The sequence below is a fragment of the Artibeus jamaicensis genome, unplaced genomic scaffold, assembly GCF_021234435.1.
Source record: "Artibeus jamaicensis isolate MK-2021 breed Jamaican fruit bat unplaced genomic scaffold, CSHL_Jam_final scaffold_286, whole genome shotgun sequence".
Classification (NCBI taxonomy): domain Eukaryota; kingdom Metazoa; phylum Chordata; class Mammalia; order Chiroptera; family Phyllostomidae; genus Artibeus; species Artibeus jamaicensis.
This window is the reverse complement of record NW_026522034.1, coordinates 5144047-5161506: the sequence shown is the minus strand read 5'-3', so window position 1 is coordinate 5161506 and position 17460 is coordinate 5144047. Positions and strand designations below refer to the sequence as shown.

The following is a 17460-nucleotide window of genomic DNA, read 5'->3' as shown; positions in this document are numbered from 1 at the left end:
GTGCTGTCCTCCCACAGGCCAGAATCACTTCTCAGCGTCAGGAGGGTGGCCTATTGAAGACCCACGCAAACACCCAGGGTTCTGATGGGAAGAGCACAGGCTCTAATAAGCTCATGATTAATCTTTTCTTTTTTTCTATTAACTGGTAATATTTGTGAAGGTTAGCCCTGCAATTTCTAATCTTCTCTTCTTGGGAGTTAATTACTATCTATAAAGATAATGACTGCAAATAAATCTGTATTTTCCATCCTAATACTTCATGAGAATTAAAAAAAATTTGAATGTGCACATTTTAATATGCTCTCCACATCTAAGCATGTGCATTTCCTGCTGTACAGTGCGGCTCCACATGAACTTTCCCCTCAAACAGCTCATCTGTCTGTACACTGGGCCTACCTCTGGGCTTCTGATTCTCTGTCCAGACCTACATTATCTTCCTATCTTCCTTCCTACCTTCCTTCCTATCTTCCTTCCTTCCTTCCTTCCTTCCTTCCTTCCTTCCTTCCTTCCTTCCTTCCTTCCTTCCAAAAGATTCTTATTTGCTTATTTTAGAGAGGGGAAGGGAGGGAGAAAGAGAGGAAGAGAAACATCAATGTGTGGTTGCCTCTCCTGTGCTCCTTGTTGGGAACCTGGCCTGCATCCCAGACATGTGTCCTGACTGGGAATCAAACCAGCGACCTTTTGGTTCGCAGGCTGGCGCTCAATCCTCTGAGCCACACCAGGTCCCATATTTCTATTTTTAGGCTGGTTCCCGAAAACTGTTTATAGTTCCTTTTCTCTATTGTCAGAAGTCACATCTATTCCATACTCTGAATACATACAAGTTTGTATTCTCTGAATACAAGTTTCTCTTCCATACAAGTTTGTTTACTCTGAAGTCATCTTTGTTAAATTTATCTTCACCTTAAGTATGGTCTAGCACCATGTATTTCCATTTTAGTAGGCTTTAGGCAGATGAGTTTCTCCTCTGCTGGCCACTCTAATCCAAACCTTAATCATTTTATAGTAGGCAACAGCAATAACTTCCTTGCTGGCCTCCCCACTCCAACCTATTCCACTCATAGCAAAAGAACCTTCTTACTCACATGTTATTCTGAACAGCAGTAACTTTGAATTCTATTAAACCAATGGTTGAAGACTTAAAGATGCCCCCACTACCGACCTCCATCTGGTGGACTTCATTTTTCAACGCTAGGGTCAGAAATACAACCAACTAAGTTTGCTCTCATCACTGTATAATCCCTGGTCCTAGGCACTGACTCTTAACCATTACTTGATCCAGTACTTAAGAACATGGACTCAGGGTACTAGGTTAGAATGGCTTCATTTCTTGTTAGCTGTGTTGTCTACGCCTCAAACTTCATGTGGAAAGACAAGGAATAGTACCAACAACAGTATCAACTAGCCTTAGAGTTTGTTGCAAGAATTACATGATATAATCTACATAAATCACTAAAAGCAATATAAGACAAAGAAATGTCGGGCACAAAGTAGGCACTCAGGAAGCACTAGTTGCTACAACTCTCCCACTATTATTACACTAACAAGAGTAATAATGCACATAGTAGGATCTGGCACATAGTAGGTGGCCCACACATTGAATCGGGAACAGATACTCATTCCTGCTCTAAAATTATTGGAAATTAGAGAAAGGGACAGGTTTTAACTTGGGAATTTGACCTACCTTTAAATCTGAGTTGGCTGCAAATTTCTGTCCAATTAAAGCTGCATTTCCTCCTACATAGTGCTGTAAGATAGTTCAAGGTTATTAGACAGTATTTTAAGCACAACTAAGTTACCCAAGCTTAAGAATTAAAATTTTTTTCAATTAATTTAGTCTATTTTTTCCAAAAAAAATTTTAGGTGACTTCACAAGGACACACATATGAGGTTAATAAACCATTAAACCCATAGGTTAATTGACTGAGTTAGAAGGAAAGAGGAAGAAAACAAATACACTAACCATGGAAATTAGTATAATTGCTTTAACTGTGGATCAAATTTGGCCTTGAGCTTCCAGGCAGCCAGAACAGATTAAGCAAACATAAAAAGTGTTCACTGATCTTGTATTCTACACTGTAATCCTTCTAAAATGAGTATATGATTCTGTTACTCTCCCCTTGATAGTCATCTATAAATACTGCAATGAACTGAAATCCAAATCCTACATAAGGCACACTAGGCCTCTAACTGTCCCTGCTCTCCTTCCACCTTCATCTCCTGCCCTTCCCTTCCACACTGTGCTTGTGCTTCTGCAAGTCTGTCTTCCCCTCTCTCTGCCTTTAGAACATACTTTTGGTTTGATGACACCAGTCCTCCTCATGTACTAGTAAATTCTGGATCATTTCTCAAGAATCAGCTTTCTGATTAAAGGTTGAGATCTTATTTGGGGGGAGTACAATAACAATGACATGTGACTAATAAAAATAAGCACTTTGTACTATGCAAAGTATCACCTCTTCTGCAGTGCCTTCTAGTCCCTTTTCCCTACTCCCTAATCAGCTTCCACAAACCCCTCCCAGACAGGATTATAGAGCCCTTGCTAACCCTACACTCCAAACAAACCCTACTCCAGCCCTTGTCCACTTGGGCTATTATCATTTGGGTACATGTCTAGCTCCTTTGGGGCAGGGACTGTCTTTTTCTCACAATAAGTGCTCAACAAATGTTTGGTGCTAAATTTTGAGAAAGGAAGAAGAAACACACTGATGTGTTAGGAAACACAAAAGCTTTTCTAGAAGAAAATGTTGTCTCCTAAATACCACATCTCTCAGCCAAGGATCCAGGGCTAGAGAACAGATAATTCAAAGCTGCTGTTTCATGCTGACTAAGGGTGAGTCCATGTGCTTTGGAAAACTGACAAGTGGGAGATAAAGCTGATGTTCTACTATGAAAGCTGAGAGGCCACATCAACAGAATGTGACCACCTCATCTTCCTAGTCCTCAGTCCCACACAGAGGCATAGACTAAATAAATGATTCAATTCTTGATGCTTGACATCACTTGATCCCAGGTTTTGTCAACCAACTACTGGGTTCAGGTGGGGCAGTAACACCTTTCTATGGATAAATTAAAAACTTTCTGTGATATACGGGCTGAAATTTGGACTTTTAACATATTACCTTAATTTTTTATTTAACTATGATGGCTAGATTGCACTAAATATCTTAGGGGTAACATTAAGATTCTGTGAGGTAGATTTTAGAGTTTTCATGTAATAGTTATTAACTGCTGTTTATCAGTCAACATACTTCAAGAGAGTTTGAAAAGGCACTTAATAAAGTGCCACCCTAGTGGAAGATAAATAACACATTTTAGGTTTTACAATGTTAAGAAATAATTTGAATGACCTAAAAGCTAGGTAAAGTTCTGTAGAAAAAAACTTTTTTGTTATGAAACAAAAGTCAGGATCAAGTTAGACAGAATATAGTGGAAGTCAAGCTGGTGGTTTCAATCTACCATCGCAAAGACCTTTAAGCAGGAGACACGTCATCATGTTGAAACTATCAGGATTTCTTAACGAGAGTCCAGAATCTCATTACTGAGTTCAGCTGCAAAATGATTGTAACTGAAATTTTAACAGCTGCTGTCTCCTTCAGGAACTCAGTTGGGTAATGCCCATGCCCATTTCAAATGTTCAAATGGGCAGCTTCAAAGGGAAAAAAAAACCCCTTGAAAGTCTTAAATATTATCAAAATAAAAGTGGTTATAAAGAATAGCCTGTAAAAGGTACAAATTAGAAATGGTATTAAGAGCTTCCCTAGTAAGAGTCATACCCAGACTTAAGGGATGAGCCAAAGGAAGATTTTAGGTAAGAAGAATTAGGGGTGGGGTGGAGAGATGTTTAAACAAACTACCAAAACTCAACCTCAAGAAACGGCCAGGAGAAGACTGAATTAGACTGGCTAAGCTGTTTGACTAGGATCTGGTGCTGAAATTAACCGGAAGGTAAAAACACAGAAAGAACACTCGTAAAGAAAAAATGGTGAGTTTAGTTTCTGATTAAAGGTTGAAGTCTTATTTGGGGGGAGTACAATAACAATGACATGTGACTAATAAAAATAAGCACTTTGTACTATGCAAAAAACAAAAACTCGACTCCAAGGAGCTTGAGGGCACTTGTCTCAGCAGGTGTGCTGGGCCCAGGGAAGAAGCTGTGGCTGATCTCCTGTCCAGGCACTGCTCTCACTCTGTGGGAGCTTGGGGGAAGTTGTCGGGACCATGCAGGCCCCAGAGCTTTGTTTAAGATCACCACATGGGCTTGGGGTCCTCTAGTTCTATCTCTGACAGGTTGGAACCCTGTAAACGGGTACTCAGAACAAAATCATCAATATAACCAGGAAACTTGCCGGAAGGGTAAGATTCTTGGGTCCTATCCACATATGCTGAATCAGAAGCTCTGGGAGCGGCCCAGGAATGTTTTCAATACCCCTTCCAGGAGATCCTGGTGCACGTGCTTAACTCCAACCTAGTTGGAGAATCACCAACCACGTGGTTCTCAACCGGGGAGATTTTACTTCCTCCTCTCCCCGACCCTGGCGACGGTTTTAACTGCCACGATTGGGGAAAGAAGGAGTGCTACTGTCATCGAGTGGATAGAGACCAGGGAGGCTGCTAAACATCGTAAAATGTGCAGGAAAACCCCCACACCAAAGAAATGTCTAGCCCAAAATGTCAAATAGTGCTGAGGTGCAGAAACCCTGATCTGGACCAGCAGACCAGAGTGAGGCCCCAGCTGCCCCTTCCCCAGGCAAGGCTGGAACTTTCCCTGTGGATTTGGCCTTGCCTTCTGCTCAGGAAGGACTAGGCCATGTTAAGATTACTACAAGTGACCAGCCACAAGCAGTACCCAAACCAGTTAGCAGATGTCATTCCCACCTTAAACTTCGGTAATATGCAATTTAAATGGATGAACCAGAACCAAAATTTTAGTAAGTATGTTTCATAAATGCTGGCTGAATGGATCTGACTGAAAACAGCAGAGTTAATGAAGGGTCAGATATACAGTTTTACAAAGGAGAAAACATTACAGAATTGGATTCCCAACAATCATCCCCTTGGGGCAAATGAGGAAAAAGCTGCTTGGTTGCTTCTAGGAACCATGTAAATTAGGTATCTTTTCCCAACACTTCCCCTTTTTAAAGATTTTATTTATTTTTAGAGAGAGGGAGAGACAGAGGAAGAGAAACATCCATGTGAGAAACACTGATTGGTACTCTTGTATGTGCCCCAACGAGGGACCAAACCCACAGCCTAGGAATATATTCTGACCTGGAATCGAACAGGTGACCTTTCACTTGGTGGGACGATGCCCAACCAACTCAGCCAAACCAGTCAGGGCTCCCACCCTATCTTAACTTACTACGGGTTGACCAAACAGACCTGGGCTCCTGGGAACTTGGATGCAACTTGGGCAATGTCATGGAAAGTTTCCTTATCACTGAAGAAGCGCTCTGCAGCTGCTCCCTTCCCCATGAAGTGAGTGAAGGCATCTTCCAGATCATTCCTTGAATGCAGGATGGAGTGATCTTTCCCATCCCCAGGATTCAGGCCAAGTGCCTGCAAGAGCTTCACCCCTGAGAGCACCACATCCACACATGCATTGACTCTGGAAGGAAGGAGGACAGAGATGTGAAAGAAATGAGCAGAAGCCCTAGGGGACAGCTGCTTTGTATTTCACAACTGAAAATGTTTCAGAGAACTGTATTCAAACAGAAAAACAGATGAAATGGATCTGAAACCTGAACTGCAAAGTACACATAGCAGAGGGAAGACTTTATCTGAATGTATGTCTTAGGAGTAGGACACAGGACTCTCTTCAATAGTTTGGCGAACTTCTACACTAGTTACAAAGAGAGAAGATGGGTGCTCAGCATTTCAGAATAGAGCTACCATGGTAACACAAATATAGCTGAGAAAATGCCGGTGGAGCCAAACTGTCTAGATTCTACTGGCTCTGTGACTAGGCAAGTCACTTTTAATTTTTCTGTCTTGGTTTCCTCATCTACAAAATGGCATAATACTTAACTCATGGAGCTGTTGTGAAGATTAAATAGGTTAATATACACTTAGGAACAGTGCAAAGTGAGAGGCAAGTGCTGCATCACCAGGCTGGCTCCACGGAAACTACAAAGTATTGAGGTGGTCTGGCATGGCCTCTGTTATATGTGCATGGACAGCTCTGGCTCATATTGTCAGTGTTTCTTTGCTAAAAGTTGTCCCTTAAAAAAGAAAGGCCGAATAATCTGGGTAGCTAGGTGCAGTCTTCCTGCCCGCCCCTGGTCACTAACCCTGCCTCTGCCCACCGGAAATGTCATTCCTGGCAGTGGGGCTGGATGACCACACAGGCAGATCCCAGCCTCTCGAAAGCGCAAGTCTCACAGCAGGCCAACCGAAACAGTTCCTGGTAATAAGGTTAGCTGGGCTCCCAGTAATTCCGGGCAGCTTTGAAACCAGAAGGTAAACTCATCAATAAAGAAGGCTCAATGGATTGAATTTTAGGATGAAATAAATAGCTATGTTTCTTTTCTGGTTGTTCTAAAAAAATCTCTTGATCTGGAAATTAACACACCAAGTCATTAATGGTTGCAAACTCTAAGAAGAGGAATGAGATTGTTAAGGGAGAGGAATTTTATTTTTCATTAGATGTATTTCTAATGTTTACAAACATGCATTACTTTTATAACTTAATAACAGTTTTAAAGGTTCATATTTAGGCTAGATATTATTACAACATGCAAGTAAGGCTTATACACATAATGAAGAGAAACATCCCTCCTCATGACACAAACTGATTGCATTCTCATCATAAGATTTATTAATTCTCCCTCCATGGGTCCCATGTTCTTGAAAAGATTTTTGCCTACAAACATTTAAATACCCATTTTCTTACTCTTTTAAAGTCAAAGGCACATAATTACTCTGGACAACTGGAAAGGCTCTAACCGTAGCATGCCTTTGAGTGTAAAGCACAGTGATGCGCATATGGCAGATGCTGAACAATGGGTTTAAAACACATTCCTTTCACAGCCTTATGTGATAATAAACCAAAGGACACTGTACACTCATCCCAACTCCACGTCTCATACACTGTCCTATATTTCTGTGGAATGCAACATAAGGTGTACAAAGGGAGAATCTTAATAGGAATACAGGTCTCCCTGGCTCTAGTAGGTTCCCAAGTTTCAGACAGTGATAGCTTGGAGAGTGACAGATACCTTTTCCACCAAATGGCTCTATTTAGAAAATGTGTCCAAATAGATTTGGGCCCTGTGTCTGGGCAGCAAAAATTCAAACACTGAGCAATACCCATATTTGGAAATAATGACTTCAGTAAACACATCACCTTCATATCTAGTTCCGCTGAGATCTTAAACAAAGTTTGATTCTTGAAAGATGATAATGGAGGTTACGAAAACAACAAAACTGAAAAAACAACATTCAGCATATTCTGCAACACAAGACAAAACACAACAGGACTAACTTGGAGTTAAAAATATGTAACTACCATTTTTCACCCACCCCCAATCACGTGGTGAATACTTGGGCTGGGGGAACAATCATACAGAGGAAAGCTTCACCTTTGGTAGCTTATGAAAAGATCACTGAACATCTACTAGGTGCCAGATACCAATCTCAGTATTTTTACATGTGCTTTCTAGTTATATTTTATTAAACTTTAACCAGAGCAAGAAACCACCTCTCCACTTACCTCATTCAACAGTGTACTAAAATATAAACAAGCACATTGTTTACAGGTTAAGGTGCTGCATTATCAGGGAAAATTAAGGGAAGGAGGGGGCAAAAGGATCAGAAGAAAAAATTAGCCTCATGTGACAGGCAGAGTTTCACACTTTGGTAAGAAATGTGTAAAGGATTACAACATGAGTTTGGAGAAAACACAAATATGGATGACCTAACCGGAAAATAAAGCAAGGCAACAGATGCTGAAATCTCAATCGAGAGGCTAATGGGGTGAGCATAGAGGAAGCTGGGAGCTGGAGGGTCCTTTCTATTACTAGAGATGGGCTGGGGGAGGGGAAGGGGGCACAGTTCTCCCTTCTAGACTTTCAGTTCCCTAAAGGCAAGAACAGTGGTTCTTACCACTTCCCTTCTGTTTCACCATCTGTAAGATGTTTCCTAGGGTTATTTTTTAGCTGTAACACCACACCAAGATATTACAAGAGCTAATGATGATCACTACAAGATATGAAACAGCAGAAATCCAAAAGGGCCCCTGGGGTGAATCCTGGATAGTGCTCTGAAGAAATAAAGGCAGGCATTTTCAGATAGATCACACCAATTCACAAAACATCCTGAGAGAGGAAAGTAGTCATCACCATTTTCAGCTGAGAAAGGTTGAGTCCTCTAACATTCCAAAGGCCATGGCTAGAGTGCATTTCAAATGCTGATTTATCTGACACTAAAGCCCATGCAGGGAGCATGCACAAGAAAAGATGTGAATGAAGGGATTAACCTTGTGTTTGGAGACAAGAGGAATGCTGATTGAGTTAGAACAGAGTCTGAACAGGGGAGATGAGCAAGATAGGCTTCAAAGGTTGGGGTGAAGCCAGGTATGGGGGGATATAAGCTGATTGTTCCCCAAAAGGGGGGGCTTATCATTCACCCAGTGAGGCTTAGATACCAGGGTCCACTTTCAAGTGGGGAGGTGGGACACATTCTAGAAAGACGTGATAGTGGGCTCAGCATCTTCTTGAAACTCCTACGTTTTACGTCTCTGGCCCCTATCCACCAACCCCTGAAATGCTGGTGCCTCCCCAAATGCCCCCCATTTCATTTACCTTCCCTTCTGGTTCTCTCCCCGGGTGAAGCTATCTACTGTCTGGCTTCAACCTAAGTGCTGGTGTCTCCCAAATTTGCAACCCTGCTCCCCAATACGCTCCTCCTACTCCAGCCTTTTATAATCAGTCAGCAGCTGTGGCTGAGTTTCATTTGAAATCCCACAGCAGGTGCATTTCCCCTCCTCTGAAATCAAACTGGACCTTCTACCACAAACGTGTTCCTTTTTCTTAATCACTCTTAATGGCAACAATGTGGCATGAACATGGCGGAGCCAGGAATCAGTAAGAGTTGGGCCTCTGACACTTGGTCACTAGTCTGGGGCAAATCAATGTTTCTAAGCCCCAGTTTACTCATCTGTGAAAACTGGATGACAATACCTGTATCTCCCTACTGAAGGTTGTTATAAGATCCCAAATTTTTAACATCCTTTAACACTTTCAACCTATCAAATCTCACATTTGGCACCATTTCCAAGCAAGAGAAGGCTCTTTTTTTTCCCTTCACATAGACCCCACGGTGGCCTCTTCACTAGCATCAAGGTCTCAGTCATTTCCTCCTTATAAATCACATGAAATTTTGTGTTGTGTTATGAGGACGTCTCTGTATGTACATTCTCCTGGGACGTGAACTACAATATGCACACCCCCCAAACGGGATTCTGGTACAGGTACTGCACCTTCTCCCACCTACTACCCCTTGCACATGCCCATCTTTAGGCTAAAAATCCCTTTGGGTAATGGGAAATGGGAAATGTTACCAATGGATGTTACCCACAAAAAATGACATGAAGCAGTCAAACAAGTTAGAACCAATGCTTAAAACCTACCTTTCACATCTCTGTGTTATTCTCAACCAAGAACTTTGCATAATTTACCTAATTATAAAAAAATTCATCACCTACCCTGATATTACAGGCCTTTCTTGACATCATTTCTTGACATCTCTCTACCATACGGTCCTTCCTTGCTCTAAACACAGGGACAACTTAGCATTCCCAAACTACGTACTTGTTCACAATCTGTTCTCCCTGCCCAAGTGGATTGACCCTCCCGCCTTCCTGTGGAGAAATGCCGTTTCTTCCCTAGGGCCTATCCCACGCAAGTCACTACAGCAGAATATATTTTCTAAGATGGCCACAGTGTGTCATGATGCACAGCCTTCGGTAGTTTACTTTTTTCCATAATAAATAAAGCTCTTTTTAAATTTAACTGCGATATAATATTCCACTGTGTGACTGTACCAGTTTGTTTATGCATTTTCCTATTTCTAGCCAAGAGAAAGAAGTAGTTATTAAATTTTTGCTACTATAAAGAATGCTTTAATTAAGGGAGAAAAAAAGCTGGCCCATCTTATGTTTTTTTTTTCACATTCTGCCTACACTCTTGCCATCAATACATATTCTATGTTCCCTCCCCTTAAAGCCAGTTGGACCTGTGATTATGATAGAAGTGCTTCTAAGTTATATCATAAAAGGCATTAAGGCTCTGCCTGGTCCTGTTGAGCTATTCTGTCTCCTATCCAACTCATCGTCTGTGAGAAAGTCAAACAGCTACACAGAGAACCTGTGGTATTCAGGTACAAACCCTAGTCATTATCTGACCGAAACTGCACAAGACCCCAAGTGAGAGCTTGGCTGAGCCTGATCAAATCTCAGAATCATGAGAAATAATAATAGAAAGACCATGCTTTAAGCTACTAAGTTATGGGGTAATTTGTGACGTAGCAATAATAAATGGAACATCACCTTCTCAGATGGAGTTTCCTTCTGGAACCTCATCCTACAAAGAATTAGTTATCCTTATTTGTGACACAGGCTACCTTGTTTATACTACTAGTTCGTCCAAGGACTTTTCATAATCCTTACGGACAGCATTGTATTCCCCCTCCCACCCCCATTCATATGTTGAAGCCCTAACCACAAATGTGACTGTATTTGGAGAAACTATTGAGGAAACAATTAAGGTTAAATGAGGCCACAATTCAACAAGACTAGTGTCCATATTAAGAGGAGACATCAGGAGTGCCCATGCACAGGGGAAAGGCCACGTAAGTACACAGCAAGGAGGAGGCCATCTGCAAGTCAAAAAGAGAGGGCTCATCAGAAACCAACCATAGCCCATCAGCCTCCAGAACTGTGAGAAAATAAATGTCTGTTTAAGCTTCCAGTCTGTGGTATTGTGATCCAAGCAGACTGACACATATGTGTGTTTCCAACAAATGAGGCATGGACCTTGCTCCTTACATCCCTGTCCCTCAGAACCTAGTGTGGACCTGGCACAAACCAGGTAGTTGATGAATACTGTTGAGTGAATGTGCATAAAGCCAGAGAGGCCAATGAAGCTGATAAGGAAGTGAGTGGAAGGGCCCAACTTTGAAAAAAGAGGTAAAAGGAGATACATCTAAAGAAACAATAAATGTGCTGATATAAAAAACACTAGCTAACATCTGAGTGCTCTTGAAAGCAGACACCATGCTCTATTACACGGATAATTCATAATCTTCACGGTATCTTCGCTTTAGTTTACCCTTCTCAGCCCCAACAATCACAGAAACTAACAGACCGCTTGGCGGAAGGCCTGATTTTATATGGTGCTTTAGAGGTGCTGGTAAGATATTAGAGTCAAACTGAGACAGGAACTAGTTAATGTCAAGGAAATAATTACATTCTCAGAGGAATACAAAGAGAGGAGGCACTGTGACTTGGGAGCACCCTAAACATGCAGTTTCAAGGACAAAGGCATGTGTAACGCATGGAAGACTGCAGAGACTAAATGGAGACTGAATTTGAACATCAACAAGGCACCGGTGAGCTTTGAGGCAGGAGTTTCAGTGGAGTGGTGGGCTCCAAACTAAGGCGTTAAGGAAGTGGAAGCAATGCGTTGGCAGCTCAAGGCACCTACCACTCACACCCCACTGCTTCAAGTTCAGAAGCCAGAGGAAGAAGAGTACCGTCAAAGCGGGAAACACCAAAAATTTAGACAGCAAAAGAGCAGTCGCCAGAGGAACAGGAGGAGGTGAAAGTGGAACGAAGGTGGCTCGAATAGTAAGGTGTCCTTCTGAGCGGGACTTCCAAGAGGTGACAAGGTTGGAACTGTGGAGATGAGGGAAGGGCGCAGGGTCCAGCCAAAAGAAAAAAAGTGGTCTCGTGAGTGCCTGCAACAGTGACGAAGACGTGCAACGCTTCTCGCCCAGGAGGCAGCAGCGTGGACATTTACGCCAAGCGGCCTTCTGGGGACATCTGGGAACCCGTTTCACGCGGGCTCCAACTTCCCAGCTCCCAAACCGCCCGACCTCCGCCAAGGCAGCCCTTGGAGGTCCCGGGCGCCCTCACCTCCTGGACTGGCCCAAAGACGCAGGCCCCGAAGGCACTCACCCCACGGCCACGCGGCGCCAGCGCCGGACCGGCCGCACGATGAGTGCGTCCCAGGCGGCCGCCAACCGGCCCTCAGGGGAGCCCGGTCCTGGAGACGCGGGCCCCAACGGCAACGAGCTCCACAACAAGCGCAGCGCCGAGTTCGGCAGCTGCGGCTCCAGTAAGAAGACGCAGCCCACCGCCAACGCTAAGAAGCCCGCGCACGCAGAGCCGCGCCACAGCGCCATGGGGACGGAGACGCTCAAAGGTAAACGCCCGACTCCTTTCTCGGCCGGGCCTCTTCCGGGCTCGGAGCGCGAGGCTGTCGACACGAGCGTTGCGTCACGCCAGCGCGCCCCAGGCCCCGTAGGGGGCGGGGCTATGGGCCAGGGTGCTGGCGGGGATCCCTTTTCCAGCTTTCAAATCCGGGCACTTCCGCGCGCGGTTTCGCGGCCCTCAAGTCAGTTAGACAAAGGCGGATACGCTGCATTCCTTCTCGGAACTCCAACTGTACCCTAAAATAGAGGGGCGAGGGTACCATTGTTCTCCCCCCAGTAAAACGAAGCGGAGGGATCATGAGGAAGTTTGCAAACCTTACGTTACTCCGAGCCAGTCAGTGTCCCCATTTGAGCTGTGTCTGTAGTTCCTCTGAGCGTCACGAATCACACTCCCCCCACCCCCACTTTTAATCGGTCCCTCCGCCCCTGTGTGCTCCAACGTTCACTAAGCCTATCCTGTTTCAGTCCCCGGGCTGGGCTTTCCCGAGAGGAATGGCAGCAGAGCTGCAGCAAGCCCCTGGGGACAGGTGGCAGGGAGTCTGCCCCTTAGGAAGGTAGCCAGGACCTTCAGCCAAGCCAAGTCGCGGCCTAAGCCAAGACTGAGGAGAGCCCACAGCCATCTCTGGATGACCAAATTCAAACCTAAAATAATCCTTTTGGGGCGCTGTTCCCTGTAACAATCTCAGGAACATGTACAAATCCACACAATCTTGTGTACAACACAGGGAGGTTATGGACCTTCATTATGAAACCCTTGTTTTCTCCTCCCTCGTGATACCGGCAGGCCCTGTCGTCCTTGTTGTGACCCTTGTGTGTGAGCCTAGGTTGAGAACTAGTGAAGCTAGGCTTACTGGCAGCTCAATCTCAGTAACCACTACGCCAGGCCTTCTCTTGTTCCCTGGACTGTTTCCATTTTTCCAGTCCTGCTGGCTCCTGACTTGGCTCTGTGTCAGATTTTGCACTCTGTGCCTGACCTTTGGACTTGGCAGTGAAACTTTATTTCCCTAGCTTTGATCTTGGGCATTTGGCTTCATTCCCCCTAACACCACTGTACAGCACCTACCCATCCCATCCTGGTCATCCACCCTGTCCTAGTTCACATCACTCCTGGCCCCAACCCTGCTGCCCCCAGCCCACCTGACCATAGCATCCATTTCAAAGGAGAAGTTCACACAGTGTAGGGAACTGCTTGGAGAGACCTGGAAAGGTAGCTCAACATCCATGTGGAAAACCAGTGGGGGGTGAGTCCGCAGACATAACCACACCCCAGAAGAAGTTCTCCCATGGGAAATCAGGCCTACATTATACCTAGGCTGCTTTGTGACTTGCTCTTGTTAAAGAAGTAATCAGTAACATCCCTTCCATTGCTATCTGTAAAAAGTAATTACCTAAAGCAAATTCTAAGTATAATGAATGAAAACATTCTTTGATGTATGCTATTAGAAAGCCAATAAAAGCTTGTCACGGCAAGGGTTGGGGCACTCTCTCTTGAGAGAGTGACTAGGCCACTCAGAGGTGCTCTCACCTTGAGAAAGTGGCTGCGCTATCCCTTTTCCTCCACAGGACTCCGTAGTCCCTGTGAATTTATCTTATTTCATCCATAATGCTGAGGACACTGTGGGTGGGTGTCCCCACCAACACAGGAAGAGACTCAGGCTACTATGGAAAAGAGTAAAGCCAAGGAGCCAATGAGATCTCTGAGGTGCCATGAAGCTGTCTTCCCTAAAGTTTCGTGTCCCTTCTCTGTCCTCAGACAGATATGGCAATCAATTCTGGGAGAAACTGCTCCTCCCTCTCTCAACTCCCAGTGGGCAGGTTTCCCTATCACCCCAGAAGTAACTGAACCAGAAAGTAACTCAAAAGCAGTGAATCACCCTGGCTGATGTGGCTCAGTTGACTGAGCTCTCACCTGAGAACCAAAAGGTCACCAATTCGATTCCCAGTCAGGGCACATGCCTGAGTTGCTGGCCAGGTCCCCAGTAGGGGGCACGTCAGAAGCAACCACACATTGATGGTTGTCTCCCTCTCTTTCTCTTTCCCTTTCCCTCTGTCTAAATATGCATAAAATCTTTGTTTTTTTTTAAAGCAGTGAATCCACTGATTGGCCAGAGACCATTTTTCTCTAATGGGAATATGAACCAAGAAAGAGTCAACAGCCTATAATGTAAACCAAAATTAATTCTAGATTGTAATAAAGAATAAAAAACATTTATTTGAGCTAAAGAAGCTGCATCCCAGGACATGCACATTCAGGTAGCAACCTAAATTGTGTACCACCAGACAAAGGGGATGTTGTTTTTATAGCAAAAGCTTCTGCCATGTTCTCAACTAGGTCCATTTTATGTAAATGAGGGATCCAAATTTGTACACCTCTGATTGGTCCAAATCTCATAGTCCTGATTGGTTGGCATTATGCATCCTGATTGGTCATTATGGAGCGGTTCTGATTTGACAGGGTAGAGCTTGGTCCATTCACAGAAAGATGAACTGACTCCCTTATAATAGTTGACTCATAGCTAAAGGAGCAGGGCACATGAGTGCTTGGACACTCTCTGTCGACAAATGGCTAGTAGGTTCTCATAAAATTTTTATGAAATTCTTTTATTCATAAAATTTGGTCCCTCAGTTGAGCATAGTGATTCCATCTCAGCAGATAAATTTCTTCTCAGGATTCACATTTAATAAATCTTTCTTGTTGGGGTACACATTAGCTAGTTGGTTTTGGTTCTGGACCTGCAATTTCACTTTGGGTTGAAGATCAGATAGGGCCAGTTAAATATATTTTCAAGGTGAAATTTTGGGGAGAGAGAAGGAAGACAAACTGTGGGAAGGTCATGGAGCAGACAGGCCTAGAGGAGCAGGGAAGTGTTTCACACCAAACTGATGTGGAGAGAAAGTGCCTGGGGCCTACCCTTCTGGCTCCCCGGAGAGCTGCTGAGCTGATAGCACTTCTTCCGCTTCTTTCCAGGCTTGCCTGACCCTGCCCTCCAGTTTAACTGAGATATAATTGATATAGATCATTGTATATGCGTAAGGTATATAACATAACAATTTGATCTACATATGTGTTGCATGATGATCACCACCATAAGTCTAGTTAACATACATTAACTCACATAGTTACAATTTTTTTGTGTGTTGAGAGCTAACTCTTACTTTCTTAGCTACTTTCTAATATACAATACCAGAACTTTTGATTTAGCCATAGAAACAAAACAAAATCAGCTTGACCAAAATGGAAGCTTATTTCTCATATAAAAGTCCAAATGGGGTGCTGGCACTTTGTGGGCTGCAATAGCCAAGGAGTCCCATCTGGTTTATTACACGGGTGTTCTGGGGCTCCCGTTTGTTGGGTACTCAGGGTGGGTTTGCATTGTGGGTGATGGCAAGGCCAGACAAGGTGCCCAGAACCAAACTTTATTTAGATTGAAAACTAAAGAGGCAGGAGCTGCAGGAAGTGAGGAACACCAGGGACAGTTGCCAGTCACGGTGGAGCCTGGTGTGGCTTCTGGTCACATACACACATGGTGACTTCTGTTCCTTCTTACTCCTCACCAGGATCTCAGGGGCAGGCATTCAGCTCTTTTGGTACTACAGTCCCGCTTGATATATTTTGTTAATGAAAAATAGTCATGTCAGATTCCAATCATATATCTGTGTAATGAGCCTGGAATGCTTTGCAAACCAATTATTTTTTCAGAAGTGAGATTTCTGGGGCAATCATACAAAATAGCCTCCGTGAGCAGCTGTGGCTCCATTGCCTAGGCTAAACAAAGGCAAAAGGGCTGGGTGGGCCTCAAGACAGCCCTTCCCCACCCACATTGCCTCCAGACATTGCTTTTGCTATTGGGTCTCTCTCCTAGAACCTTGAATTGAGAGAGGGAGCACGCACCAATTCAGTTTCAGAATTTCAGAGGCCAACTGAGGCTCCAGGAGTCCCAATGAAGACCCTGACCTGGAAGGCCAAGTAGCAGATCTCGTATTTATGCAAGCAATTAACAGAGTCCCTTTTGTTCCCAAATTAGCCTAAGGCTTTGTTTTTGACAGGTACACTGGTCAATGCCACCTGTGTGATCTAAAGTGTTTAAGGAACAACTGTGTTCCTGCATTGGAACTGAAACTAAAACGAGACCGAATAATTCTTATGAAAGCTGGGCTAGCCCACTGTTCCCACAGTTCCAGGCCTCTGGCATTCATCCGGGCTGCTCTCTCTTCAGTCCACACTGTGTCAGGCCTTTGCTGATGCCAGGGACTCAGCCCAGCACAGGCCTCACCCAAAGGCCAGAGTGAGAGCACAGCCTTGATGGTCGGAGACAGCACCCAGGAAACAAAAGAGAATCCCAGGATTTGAAAAGAGAGAGCTTTGTGTTGACAGGCACAGCCCTGAACAATCAGACACCCTTTTCCCTAACCTGCCCTTAGGAAGGCACTAGAAGAGCCAGCAAGTTGGATTGCTGGCTGAATGGGGAGAGGGAGAGGTATTGAAGGCATAGGGACCAGGTGATGAGAGAACATTAGCATCAAAGCATTGAGGATGGTGTGATGGTTTTTTTCCTAGGACTTCCTACACAGATTGGGGGCAGGCAACTTTTTAGCTTGTGGGGATGTAACAGTGTGGTGGCCCTGGATTTCCACTTTGGGATTATCTGCTGTGGACTAGGAAGAAGGGCTGAGCATGAGAAAGTGGAAGGGGTGGAGCTGTTTGGGCTTCTGTCTGCAGGGCCTATGAACTTTACAGGGCTCATGAGTAAGCAGACAGGGTGAAGCATGGGTCTGGCCTGCAGTGCTCTCTTGCATGTCTCAGTGCAGAGCACTGCTATCACACTGCCTGTGCAGTCCCTTCACACTCACAGTCCCCCTGCATGGCGCTCCTATGCAGGCTGAGTAAATCAGCCCTGTGACAGACCCTGCAGCATTTTTTTTTTTTTGGGGAGGGGGGACATATTCCTTTCCTTCTCCCTGGGAGCGGCGCAGCGATGTACAACGTTGCCTTGAAACCAAGCCGGATTGCTCGTTTGGCGGCCCGTG

The 17460-nt window shown here is 44.5% G+C and overlaps 1 protein-coding gene and 1 long non-coding RNA gene across 4 annotated transcripts in view; one reads left to right on the top strand and one right to left on the bottom strand.

The window, feature by feature from the left end:
• The window catches only part of ADPGK (ADP dependent glucokinase), a 33481-nt gene extending 21003 nt beyond the window's left edge, over positions 1 to 12478 (bottom strand). For 2 of the 3 annotated variants that reach the window (XM_037146273.2, XM_037146275.2), the window contains exons 1-3: positions 12176 to 12478; positions 5383 to 5608; positions 1685 to 1747 (exon numbers count right to left, since the gene is read on the bottom strand). In XM_037146273.2, the coding sequence (XP_037002168.2) occupies positions 1685 to 1747; positions 5383 to 5608; positions 12176 to 12402 (516 nt within the window). In that variant the 5' untranslated portion in view covers positions 12403 to 12478. The remainder of the gene's footprint in view (positions 1 to 1684; positions 1748 to 5382; positions 5609 to 12175) is intronic. The other variant, XM_053656910.1, reaches the window with a different exon arrangement.
• LOC119050114 (uncharacterized) overlaps positions 1 to 17460 on the top strand; it is a 68772-nt gene that overhangs the window by 3707 nt on the left and 47605 nt on the right. The gene's annotated exons all lie outside the window — the stretch shown is intronic.